This window comes from Protomyctophum parallelum (genome assembly GCF_964188405.1).
Source record: "Protomyctophum parallelum genome assembly, chromosome: 14".
Classification (NCBI taxonomy): domain Eukaryota; kingdom Metazoa; phylum Chordata; class Actinopteri; order Myctophiformes; family Myctophidae; genus Protomyctophum; species Protomyctophum parallelum.
In genome coordinates, this window is record NC_139709.1 from 31,524,520 (window position 1) to 31,537,853 (window position 13,334).

The following is a 13,334-nucleotide window of genomic DNA, read 5'->3' on the forward strand; positions in this document are numbered from 1 at the left end:
CCTCGGGATATGGGAGGGTAACCATGACTACGCTGTCTGGGAGATGGGGTCTAACAAAAATCTTCAGTGCCGTGTCGCAAACTTCAAAGGGATGTTTTAGAGCCAACAAAGCATTGTCATGCGTGCTCATTTTCTAACATGCATCGCTGTGTTTAACTGCAGCGATACATATATTATTCTGAATAATACAGTGATTACAAAGCTACTAAAACAACAAATAACGGGAGAAACACTACAGCATCTAATATACAACATGTCATGCGGGAGGAGCGAGCGAGCGAGTTGACAGGAATGTGAGCAATTGGAATGTGGCTGTCAGTCCAGCCTGCTTGATTCTTCCGGACTCGCATCTAATCCTCTCCTCCTCGCTGGGGGGCTGGCTGGGTTAAGGCGAGAGTGGAGGAGGACGAGGAAGTGTGGAAGTCGGGGTATTATTGGAATTTGGCTGCGAGTCACAAGGTCCCCGGTTGGAGCTTTGCCTTTTTGCAGGTTCATTTTAATTGCCAAATTTGCCACACACGAATCATGACCTTTATGAATTTGCACTTTTTAAAGACGACACGGAATTCTTCTTCGAGGTCATTTCATTTCCAACATATGACACATTTCCTTATGCAAAATAGCCAATCAAATTGCAAATGGCTCTCGACATTTCTCGACGCCTTGTGAGCTTGTTGATCGGCTTTTTCTCTAGTTTGGGACTTTGGGGTAACCACTGACGGAAGGAAAGACTGTATGCTCGTCAACAGTCACCAACAGGATGGCCATAGCTCAACAGCTAGAGTGTCAATCAGCATTCGGACCAGCATTCGGACCATTGACCAATGAGGTCAATGGTCTGGTTCCTGTCTTATCCGCTAATTGCTCCCCTGTGTGCTAAACATGGCCAACTCAGTTATAAGTCAAGCTGAAAACTAATTTCCCCTGTTGGAATCATAATAAAGTCTTTATTATTATAAACAGCATCCTGACCTCCAATATTGACCCTTGAAAAATTGCATATTTTATGCTGCATTTTTATCTCAAACAGTGGCAGGAGGGCACCCCCGATATACACTGTCGGAATATGAAGCGGACCACTAAAATCCATCTGTGTTGTCTCGAAACATTAAGTGCAAAAAGGTGCAAACTTTTGTCAAGTTTGGCACCTGCATTATAAGCAACACAATTCAGAGATGAATTACAATATCCACAATCCCTCACTTTGCTCAGCTGTTTAGAATGCTATAAAGAAATGCCTTCCAAATCCAAATAGTTTTTCTGGATTAACCCATTTTGGGGCTGGAACCCCTTTTGGTGTTAGCATTATGTTAGGCTTTAGCTATTGAAAAATAGCAGATCTACAAGCTCATAGCGCGCCACCGAGTGGCGCGCTACGAGCTTGTAGGTCTGCTATTTTTGAAAAATCGACTGACATAGAAACATAGCTTTTTCAGAAAACTGTCAGGATGTAGAAGACATTTTTAGAATCTGATCTTAGAATGCAGACGTTGTCGCCTGGATCAACGACAGCTCTGCTCCAGGGCTGTTCAAGAGGGGCGTATCAACGCAAGCGTAAAAACTTAATCCAGGTCTGGTGAGTCGTGGGCGTGTACACGAAACGAGCACACAATTTCACGGGACCGCGCCCGCGTGAATAGGCTTGCATTGTTGCCACTCGACTTCTCCGCGCGTATAGAAAAAAATCCTGCAGGTCTCATTGAAAATGAACTATAGGCGCGTTAAATCACTGCCCGTTTGAAAGGACCTTCATTTCGTCTGTTGCTGTATAGCTAAAGTCTAAAATAACACTGGTGTTTTCAGAGTTCTGTTTTTTTCATCTATTCTGTTTCTATGGCTTATTGTATATATTATGTTTTGTGTATTGCATATTGTAGTGGTTTTCAACCAGTGGTTCCGGGGACCACCAGTGGTCCTTGAGGGGGTTCCAGGTGGTCCCCAGCTAAATGATGGAGTTGGTGACCCAATGGAGCCTTGTAGATCTTTAACTCTTGAGTTAGAAGAATTATTATTTTGATTGATGTTTGCCTCTCCTAATGGTACCAATACAGCATGGAAACGCAAAATCTTATCCAACGATAACAAAATATTCTAAGTTTTGGGTGTGAGAGGCTAATTGTCATCAATTGGTGGTCCGTGTCTCAAATTGCCGAATACACAATGGGCCTTGATGTGAAAGAACCCACTAATTATCGTGTTGTGTATAGGCCGAGTGCAGGCAGCACTCACTTGGTATGTTTAAATGGACTGTGAGACGCTAAATGAAATGTCTAAAAGGGCTTCTCCTGTGATGTGCGATAAAATTATACTGAACAGAAGCCATGCTCAGTGTTTTCAGTAATTACATCAGTTTTAATCATTTATCGCCATTGAGGACATTTCCAATCCTCGGTGAGTCGGTGGACTGTCCTTATCATGGTGCCGTGTGACGGAAATTCATTTTCAAAATTGTACGGCTGTGTTGGGCATTTTAACTCTGGCTACACTATTAACATAAACAGAAAAATCTCCAGCAATCACTGACATGTCCTTTTTATTTAATTCGGCACATTCGGCAGCATCCATATTCTTTTTTTGTGTGCTTTCCGTTTTGGTTATATACGTATTACGTACATAATCATCCCCAGCCCAGAGACCCAGACATCTGCACAGTAAAAAAATTAGACCCTCTACCTTTTCATCTTTAAATTGAACTGATGCAGGTTGATTTCATAAAGGCCATATAGCAGCAGGTCACAAAGCTTAAGCTGTACCAATAAAACTCCAGCATATGCCCCGTTCTTTTGTAGTTCCAAATCTGTTTATGTTGACACGTAGCTTACTCGCAGTCTCTCTCAATTGCACACCTCGTCTTCTCCGCAAAATGGGCTTCTTCCCAATGAAGACTGCAACTACAAAGAAAGGGAGGTAAGGCTGGGTAAGGTCTTACCTAGACCCCCCCCCCCCCCCTCTTTCACTTGAAACTTGCCTTTAATTAGAACCATACCTGACTTTACCACCCACTAATGATCTAAAGAAGACTAAAGCGTATGGCAGGGTGGAGGAGGAGAGGGCGGAGATAAGGCATGTTGGAGCCTTTGTTCTTCCCAGACACGCTGGCATCATCAGCCGACCCTCCACTATGACTCTACTCTGCCTGCAGGCAGATTATTATTATTCACAAAGTCTGGTCCAGATGCCAGGAGAAGGAGGCTGAGGAAAAGGTCAGCCAGACGGAGTCAAATCCAGAATGCAAGAGTGGAAATCTTGAGTGTGCAAATTAATAACTAATAGATTGCTGCAACCACTCACACCGTATAGCACCATTTTGCACATCAGGTGCGCTCACTGTCTTCCTCGTCTTTGATTCACAAAGGAAATTGCACTAATGATATCACAGTGCAAACATACCGCCATAAAAGGTTTGAAGCTGAGTGCAATTTGGCCTGGTTTTAAAGAAAGAAAACTATTTCTTAAAGGGCCACTTCACCCCTTTTGCAACCAGATCTTATTTTGATTTGGGAGACAAGGAACACTTTCCTGGGGGTTTGTATGTGTGTAATACGTGTTGTTTTTAGATATTTTAGTATTTCAAAGTGCCAGTGATGTCATGGACACTGGTCTCACTTCCTTCCAGGATTTTGTCTCAGTAAGACAGCCGTCATTGTAGTAAATAGTAATCCAACAGTGAGACCACTGTCCATGACATCACATACACTTTGAAATACTAAACTATCTAAAAACACAAATTACCCACATAAAAACCCCCAGGAAAGTGTTTGTCTCCCAAACATCATTAAAAGGATAGTTCAGATTTTTTTTTACTTAAGCTGTATGAAATACTTACCATTTATATAGTGGTTGCAAGTGCAACTGTATTAATTGATTGCCCCGAGTCCTGTGGTGGGAGTTCTGCTCTGGTTTTGGTCAATATTAAGTAGTTCCGGTCATTTTGTGGGAGACACTGGGGCCATGCAGTAAAAGTAAATTAATTCACAAAACATAACTAACGTCATTTGTATTGTTGACCTATTTCTAAAATATTAGCGCAACTTTCGTTCAACTTTGACCCCTCTATCACGTGGAACTATTGTTTGGGGCGTAGTGATATGGACACAATAGTGTCTATAGTACGTGTCTATCTAAAATGACTATTATTCTGCCAAACACATTCAGAGGTGGAGATAATGTGAATAAAAGTTTAGATGCAACGGATAGGGGGTGGCAATTGCCTTCCCCTGGAACCCCAAATGACGCCCCTGGTTACCCATCATCATGTGACTGAGTACTATGACCAGGGCTGCACATAAGTGGTGCGCAGGTGCGCATGCGCGGTAAAAATTAAAAATGCGCTGTCAATCAAGCGCCGGGAAGCGCTTCTGCGTACCAACAGCTGGGGCCGCCCAGAATGATTATTATGGCCAGAATACTAGAAAATGTTGTGGCGAGAGCATTTCCCACCGACTGCCACTCAAAGTGGCTACTGGCCCAATCACAGCGCGTCCTTACTCAAAAGGGGGAGGATCCATGCTGCTTTCTGCTAGGAGCCTGGGAGGAGGCGGAGGGCGGTTGACAGGAAAACCTTACACAAATAGTTTCGTCTTCTCTTCTCCGTTTCAGATAGCAAACTACTGTAGTCCCCGGTGTAAAAGGTCATGCTTTGGATGCTTTGCACTCTTCCCATTTGCCGCTGTGCTTGTGTTTGTTTTCCGGCTGTTGGAGCAGCATGGTTGCTCGTGTGCGATGCCGTCTCAAAACCCGAATCCGAGGCAGAAACCATATTAGCGTCTCTCACAGCCTAGGCACCGGCCACCGACTTTTTACGGGTACTAAGGTTTTAGTTCCGACATAGTGGAGTGGGAAGAGTTTAAAGCATTGCGGACTGGCACTGCTGCTGCCCAACATGAACACCGTGTCTCGACATACTGTGCCTTATTATCGTAAAGTCGGGTAGTGTACACTGTTTATTTTTGCACCGAGGAGCCATGTGTTTCTGACTGTCTGACTACGTACGTCGCCTCATCTAAAAACAAAAGGGAACTAGGGAAGCCTGATGTATGCTTCGCCGTACGATGTGTCGCATGTTAAAAAAATAGCTGATCTGCAAGCTCACAACGTGTCGCAACACGTTGTGAGCTAGTAGATTGGTTATTTAAATACAAAATAATAAAAAATCTAAATATTGCTTTGATGCTCATATCATATTATCCTTAGGAAGTATTAAGTTGTTAACTTGTTTTTATTATAATATGCATTCCATAGGGCTGGACCACACATGGACCTAGATTTTAGCAAATTTATATATTTTTAATAATGGGATGAATCTACAACAAGAGCCATTCTAGGGCTAAATCTAGAGTTGCAATACCCTCCATTGACTCCCCACTCATCCAATAAATATTGTTTTGCTATAAGTTATTCATCCCTCTTTTATCCATCTGGCGAGACGGGTCGCCGCATTTTAGGAGCACCAAGCAACTCCTCCAGGTGCTCTTCTGAGTACTAGACCAAAAAAGTTGTGTGCAGCCCTGACTATGACAGCATTCATACATTTCAGCATTTGTAGCACGCACTCACAGACACAATCCGGCCTGCACAAAGTCACAGCTTGACCAATCAGACCCGCGATCAAAAACAAGTTTGACTTTTCTTTTGCCTGTACTAGAGGGTGAAAATGCCTTTGGGGGATACAGTTGAAGAATGGATCGAGATAACTCCTGATATATTCAAAATGGAAAAACGGACATACTCACTCATACTCAGGAAGAAAAGATCTGTTGGGAATTGATTACATGAAACAGTCACCCAGTCCCAATTTTTGTAAACAAATAATTGGTCTATTTGTTTTCAAATAAGAGTACTGTAAATAAGTGAATGCGTCTCCTGCCTAGATGTCTGTCTTTTGTTTTTCTCATTTAGTTTGGAATTTGTTTTAACTTCACTAATCAGAACTGAGAAAATATATCTGTAAGAAATGAGCACATGAACAGGAGCAAACATAAAATGTCATGTTTCTGTTAAACTCCACATTTGCTGTTTATTATGCTTGTACACAATGACCAAAATAAAAACAAAAACAAAAGAGAAAATGCCTTTGGCTGACTACAGTCACTGCTATGCTTCATTTAACACCAACTCTCTGAAGATGCTAATCATTTTCACTCAGTCTAACTGCTTGTGGTTATTAGTGCTGGCGTTTGTGAATTGGACTTTTTTTGTGTGCAAATGAGTCATTTGCACAAAAGGGCCGAAGGTGCCAAATGTATTTAGATAAGTGCAAATGGCACCAGAGTGACTGCAGAGACTATTTGGCGGGCGCTTTGAGAATTACAAATTATGTTTGTTGGAAAAAGGCTTCTGCTGCAGGTTGCGCCTGCAGGTTTAGATGCGTATTCCTTTGATGATTTGTCCCCAGTGTTGGAAAGTAACTTAAATAACTAGTTACTTTCAGTAATATTATAAAAAATGTTCCAGTAACTACTGTAGTTAAGTCACTAGTTACTTTCACATTGTGAGTAATAATATTATATTAACTTTTTTCCAAAAGTAACTACCGGTAGTTACAATTTTACGAGCCTTGGTGGTACTGTGGGTTTGAGAGTGTTTATTTATAATGGTAGACTGGTTTGGGGTCGAGTTGCTTTGCAGTCTGCTGATCCACTCTAGATCTAGACTCTAGGGTGGATACGGTAACGATGCGCACTTGTCTGTTTGTGTGAAGTATCGGATGCAGAAGGGCGGGCCTTAAACCGTCGGGAACGCGGAAACAAACTGGGTAGTGTGAGACTCTGTTCAAAGATTACGTTTCATTATTATTTTCATTATAAAATTGGTACAGTAGGCCTATGCATTATTTTTCTTTAGAAACAAGGCCAACTAATTATAATAAGCAGACATGGCAACACTGCTGGTTGACTAATGGAGGAATGAAGGGAAAACAGCGCCCCCTAAAGTCACAGATCACTAAACTAAAGCTTTGAAGCCCATTTTCTCTGCTTGGTCTTTTTTCCACTACTCCTGCAAGACCTTTTTCTAAAAGCCATATCTCCTAAACTGGTGGGTCAAACTGAACAACTTATATGTAAATTGGAAGCTATGATTCCCTGCTTTCATATGACATGATGAAAATGAAAATGAAAAAATCCAATGGCAGTCTCTCGATCAAATTCGGTCACAAATTGAGCCCAGGTGTTACAATGTAGGCTGCAGAAAAGGGGGAAAACTGCTAATGTTGAAAATGCAAAAAGAAAAAAATTAACACTGTTTTTTGTGCCATACTGTGACCCAAATGTTGTGTTTCTCTGTTTGCAGGGCATTGTGGGTAACCTGTCCAGTGGGAAGTCTGCCTTGGTGCATCGGTACTTGACGGGCACATATGTCCAGGAGGAGTCTCCTGAAGGTAAGGGGGTTTTCAAGTCTTGGGTCTGGTGTAGTTGGAGAATCAAAATGCTGCCTGGTTGTAGTGGGAAGAATCTAAATTAGGCAGCAGTTTCACATGCAGTGGTTTACTTGAGTGCCATACTATTTTTTTTTACCTCACTCACTACATTTCAAGTAGAACTAGACATCACATTTGTGCTGACCTCATCAATTTGTCATGACGGCTATACTTTTTTGTGCAAAACTGATGCTTGGAATGGATTCAGAATCATGAAACCCCCTAGTTTGACATGTCACGTGCTACTTAAAGCATTCAGAATCATGAAAACCCCCTAGTTTGACATGTCACATGCTACTTAAAGCATTCAGAATCATGAAAACCCCCTAGTTTGACATGTCACATGCTACTTAAAGCATTCAGAATCATGAAAACCCCCTAGTTTGACATGTCACATGCTACTTAAAGCATTCAGAATCATGAAAACCCCCTAGTTTGACATGTCACATGCTACATAAGGAAAGTTTGACATTTTCGATATTTTTGCCTTTAGGATATAGAAGATAATGGTATGGTCACATATAAACCCCCTATACAAAAATTGCTCAATACCAACATCCGGTCAGCAAGTGGATTCATGAATGTATGCATATAGACAATATTTTAGGCCAATAAAGAATACCATATACCAAGTTTCCCACTCCACAACCCCGACTGCCGGACTTCAAACTAAAAAAGCAAATATTATGAATCAGCCCTATTTTAAATATAGTGAAATTAGCATATATACAAGCTCACAATGCATAAGCTTGTATATCGGCTATTTTCCACCACTCAAAATTTCAATACAGCAAACACTTTTTTGTCCACTGTTGTCACATCAAGGACTAGAGAGCAATGCAGCATGTCCTTTTCTTGTTCCTTCCCCTCGTGGCCCTAATGTTATCTTGCCAATCTACCCCCTCTATTGGTCACATTAGATAATGCATGTGTTTTATGTAGAGGTCTGCAGGACGAAGTATATGAATTATACTTTATGGGCTGCAGGTGCGCTTGCAGCCATGCACAAACGGGCTCTATCATGAGCACACCTCCCGTTCTTATGACAGCGACTGGGCGTGTGGTTTTGAAGACAACTGCTTTGAATTGCTATTATTGTTCAAACGCAACAGAAACCAAGGAATAAGGATTATATATTTCAAGCGTTGGCTATGGAAATCAATAGGCGCCGACGTCACACTGATAAGCACCAGCATGTGCACGCCGGCACCACATGAACCTCTCATAAGATCTAATGGAATGGTTCTAACTGCACTCACGTAAAAAAATAATAATAATAAAGAAAAAAAAGCACCATCAATCTTTCAGATGCTGTTTTTCTCCCAGTGTGAAGGAAGAATGATTAGGATTTTTATTGTGATCTCTCGCCCCGTGAAGTATATACTATAATCCTTGGTTTCTGTTGTGTGTGAACTGTGAACAATAATAGCAGTTTAAATCAGTTGTCCTCAAAACCACACCTCCGGTCCAGTCGCTGTCATAAGAACGGCGGGAGTTGCTCCGTGATCACGGCAGCAGAGCCTGTGATCACGGCTCACACAGTCGCATCCGAGACACCATGTGAACTTGTTTATCAGCTGTTCTCTGCGTGCAATACTGTTGCGCGATGAAGTATAAAAGTCCCTAGGGTGGGCCTCGCTAGCCAACACACAAGATGTTGACTGTAACGAGCGCTTCCCCAAAACAACAGGTTTTGAGATCTTTTGGGAATCGATTACATGAAACAGTCACCCGTGAGACCAGTCTCGATGTTTGTAAACAACAGTGGTGTAATAGTGATTTGCGGCCCGCGGAGAGCCCCCTTGTGGCCCCTGGAAGAATTTCCCAAAGGCAAGACCTCGACCTCGCCCGTGCGGACTCGGCCCCCAGCCTGGTACCCTAGTCAAAATATGGCCCTTGAGGAAAATGTATTGGGGAACCCTGGCCTAAAGCCTATATTGTTTATAGTGTATGAGATTTTTGAGTGGTGCAACGACTCCAAGGAATAGCAATGTCCGTGTTCACCTATGTGTGTGCCTATGTATGTGTTGTTTCATGAGCACCAGTATGACTACCGTACCAGTAGGGGCGCTGTTGTGCCAGAAACAGAGAGAGAGAGAGATAGTATTAGTGCTGCACTGTTGCCTGCTAATGAGAGAGAGAGAGAGAGGAGAGGAGGGGGGAGGGGAGTTGCACCACTCAGTTCACACGGGTGTGATTTTTAGACACACACAAACACAAAAGTAGATTTAAAATAATCAGACAAACTTCTTTACTGCACTGTAGTTAGTAGCGAAACGGATCTCTTCTTTGATGGTGGTGCCGGTGGAGGAGGCATTCTTGTTGCGTGCAGAACACCACAGCAGCAGATAGCCTGCTGGAGCCATACTGCTGTGTAAGTGTTGCTTTACCGTGTATGAGAACGTGTGCACTCAGGTAAACAGTTAAAGCTGTTATGCAAAGTAGTAGCCACTTGAATTGGCCACGGTACTTGACACGGTGTGAAAATAGGTGGGTGGGTGGGGACGCCACCGCCAGGAAACCTAGACCACTGGGTTCTTGGTGTGTCTTGGAAAGTCTTGTGACCCGAGGTTAGGTGCGTCTTCTCTTGAATCTAGGGGGACGCGTTCTCTAGCGTTCACGTGCACCATTCCGTTCCGTACCTGCGCATGCAACGTCACAATTTCTCTTTGTACCACGCCGTCGTACCGCATTCTACGAGCATGATACCTCTGGTAAACAATGAATTGGTCTATATTGAACCAGTTGTCTCCACCAGGCCAAAGAGGCATGGCCGAGACTTGTGTTTTGCACCCTGTTCATCTGTCTGCGGTTTCCGACTGTGGGCCAGAGCAGATTTTGATTTTAGTTTTGGTCATTAGTCTATTGAATAGTTTTCATTTAGTTTTAGTCACATTTTAGTCGCTTGGAATGTTTTAGTGTTAGTCTAGTTTTAGTCGACTAAATATCATAAGATTTTAGTCTACTAAATCTACAGTTGATTTAGTCGACTAAAATGTATTTTGGTGGGCTATGATGTCATAACTCGTCATCACTTGCTGAAAATAGCTGATCTACAAGCCCACAACGCGTCGCAGTGTGACGTGTTGTGGGCTTGTAGATTGTAGCTTGTAGATCGGCTATTTTCAGCATGCAACTAATGTGAAATGACTTATAGTGGATCTCTTGTCCACTAGTCCCTTCCTAACATTTTAATCTAGTCTTTATTTGTTGACGAAATTGTCAGTATATTTAGTCTTAGTCATCATAGCTTAGTTTTCATCTAGTTTCTATTTAGTTAGTGGAAAATGTTAGTCGGCAAACAAGACTCAAAGTCTTAGGAATTAATTACTGGGTGAGTATACACACAGTGCTACAAGTTTACTGGCGTGGTCAGTCTGCTAATTGCTCTGATAGGACTGATATATGTATTTATATGTAATTTATATTATATTTATATGTATATATGTATATGTATTTGGTATTTGGAATGTATGTAAGATTACAGACATTCTAGGGCTATTAACAATATTGGAAAGGGGATGATTAGGAAAGCTAGACAATAATGCCAGACAATATTGTTAACTTAAATTGTATTCATTTTTCATGAACAAAAATAGACCTAGAAGACATACAGAAAACAATAAGACAAACAATTTACATAATACATAATTTACAGAATATTTTGCCAAACATCAACTCAGGAAATAAAAATAGTAGACAAATGCTATAATTGTAAGAGTTCACACACAGACAGGATAATAATGAAATGGAAACAATATACATGCACGCACGCACGCACGCACGCATGTGTGCACGCACGCACACACACTCACACATGCTTACATACATAATGGAAGTAATATTGGACAATAAAGTACCGTATATAAAAAAATATATAGATAATAGATATCATCCCATCTATGGGACCACTCCTTAGAATTGTCCGGGAAGATTTAATACTTTTTATTTTATTATTATTATTCCATCCTGATTGCCAAAATCCAAACATTGCTGGCTCAAAATAACCTTACTTGACCTGGCAGATACCTGTGCTCAGAGGAGAACATGATGTTCTAGTTTCTTGTGTTTTTCACCAGAAAAGACAAGCCCAATAAGATCACACAAAAAGGTGTTGTTTTGGGTGTTTTTCAAATTGCAGGATGCATAGAGATGACAAGAGAGTCATAATCGGTTCCCTTCAATGTATCATCTTCTCTCTTTTTTAGTTACAGAGTAAAACATATTTCCTGTGAAACAGGAATGCTATTTCCAAAACATGAAAGTAAAACCCGGGTCTTGGGCTTAAAGTAGAAATCCTGTTAAAAGCTATACTTTCTGAGGGACCGAAGATTAGTCCCTATATACCTGCTGCAACAAAGTCTTCTAGTCCTCTGAAAGAGAATGAGGTGACATGACAGTGGGTTGGAGGTCCTACACCCTTGCTGTTCTGTTTCACAGCCTGTGAACAATCAATCAATCAAAGTTTCATTTGTTCTTTGATCTTCAGAATAGGATTGCTCCAGCACTGGACTGGACTGCCCGTGAACTACTTACTCTCAGACACTACTACAGTCCAGATGTTGTCAATGCCAGGGTTAACCAATGATCTTTCAGGGGTTTTTGCAGCATTTCATTTTGGTGTAATTATAGTGAGCATGAGACATGAGGCGCATAATTAGTGTCTGGTATTGTGCCGCACTGTAGCAAAAGAAAACTCCTAGCCTAATTAGTCCTTGAGAAATCAATGGCAAAAATGCTAGAAAAGAAGAAACAGAGGGATGTTTGTGCAATTAAGCAAACATGTCTGTTCAGATTTCTGCATGTACTCAAAGTCGCTGTGATGCAACATACCTCATGTATGATTAGCATAAATTGCGAAGGGCCTTTATTTCTTCTGTTGACTGACATGCACATCATTACTATAGATTGGAAAGCATCCACATCACGTTGCAGAACAGAAGCCTCTATACCTCGCAGAGGAACGGCTGGTTCGTTCGTTGGATGTTTTCGCTTAAATGTTTTCGTTCCTGGGCTTTTGCTGTGATATCTGTGAAAAAGGTGTGTTGCCGTGGCAACACCGGATGGAGCTCTGTCGTATTGTGGCTCTGTGTCAAGGTCTGAGCCGGCTCCACATCCGTTATAGCGGAGTGTCATCACTGCCTGTTAACCGATTCTGACCTGAGATCAGATTAAAAGAAATGTCTTCTACATCCTGACAGTTTTCTGAAAAAGCTATGTTTCTATGTCAGTCGTTCTTCGGTTTTTCAAAAATAGCAGATCTACAAGCTTGTAGCGCGCCAGATCTGCTATTTTTCAATAGCTAAAGCATAGCATGATGCTAACACCAAAAGGGGTGCTCAATATTTCATGTCAAGGACCCCAAAAATTATATATATTTGGCCGCCGACCCCCATATGAAAATATGTCGTTCCAGGGACGCGCCCCCAGAAGCAAAGGTTTGAGTTTGAGTTAAAAAACGTTCGCTCTGAAAGAATACATATTCAAAGGTTTGCGCCACATTTTCACGATGTTTCAAAAATAGCAGACCTACAAGTTCATAGCGCAGCACTCGGTGCCGCGCTATGAGCTTGTAGGTCTGCTATTTTTCAATGGCTAAAGTATAACATCATGCTTAAAACACCAAAAGGGGTTTCCCGCCCAGAATGGATTAACCATGCTTTCCAGGTTCCCACCTCTCTGTGGGCTTTTCGCAAAGGTTGTTGGCCTCCCTAGTAGAAGCTGAACAACGAATTGAAATATAAGGTATATATGTCTTTGAGCGGTCCGTCCATGAGCACGGCGAACTGTAGAACTGTGATGATTTACGGCTATACATTTCCTTTCGGTTGTACTTGGAGATAATCACAGCAAAGGCTTTCTCCTGGCGGATGTGTGTATCGTCTTGGCTCAGTCCGAGGCTGAGGCACTAACCTTT

General features: G+C 41.9%; 1 protein-coding gene across 2 annotated transcripts in view; it reads left to right on the top strand.

Annotated features, from left to right (window-relative positions):
• agap3 (ArfGAP with GTPase domain, ankyrin repeat and PH domain 3) overlaps positions 1 to 13,334 on the top strand; it is a 163,082-nt gene that overhangs the window by 81,524 nt on the left and 68,224 nt on the right. For both annotated transcript variants that reach the window (XM_083782403.1, XM_083782404.1), the window contains exon 3: positions 7,291 to 7,378. In XM_083782403.1, coding sequence (XP_083638529.1) covers positions 7,291 to 7,378 — 88 coding nt within the window. The remainder of the gene's footprint in view (positions 1 to 7,290; positions 7,379 to 13,334) is intronic.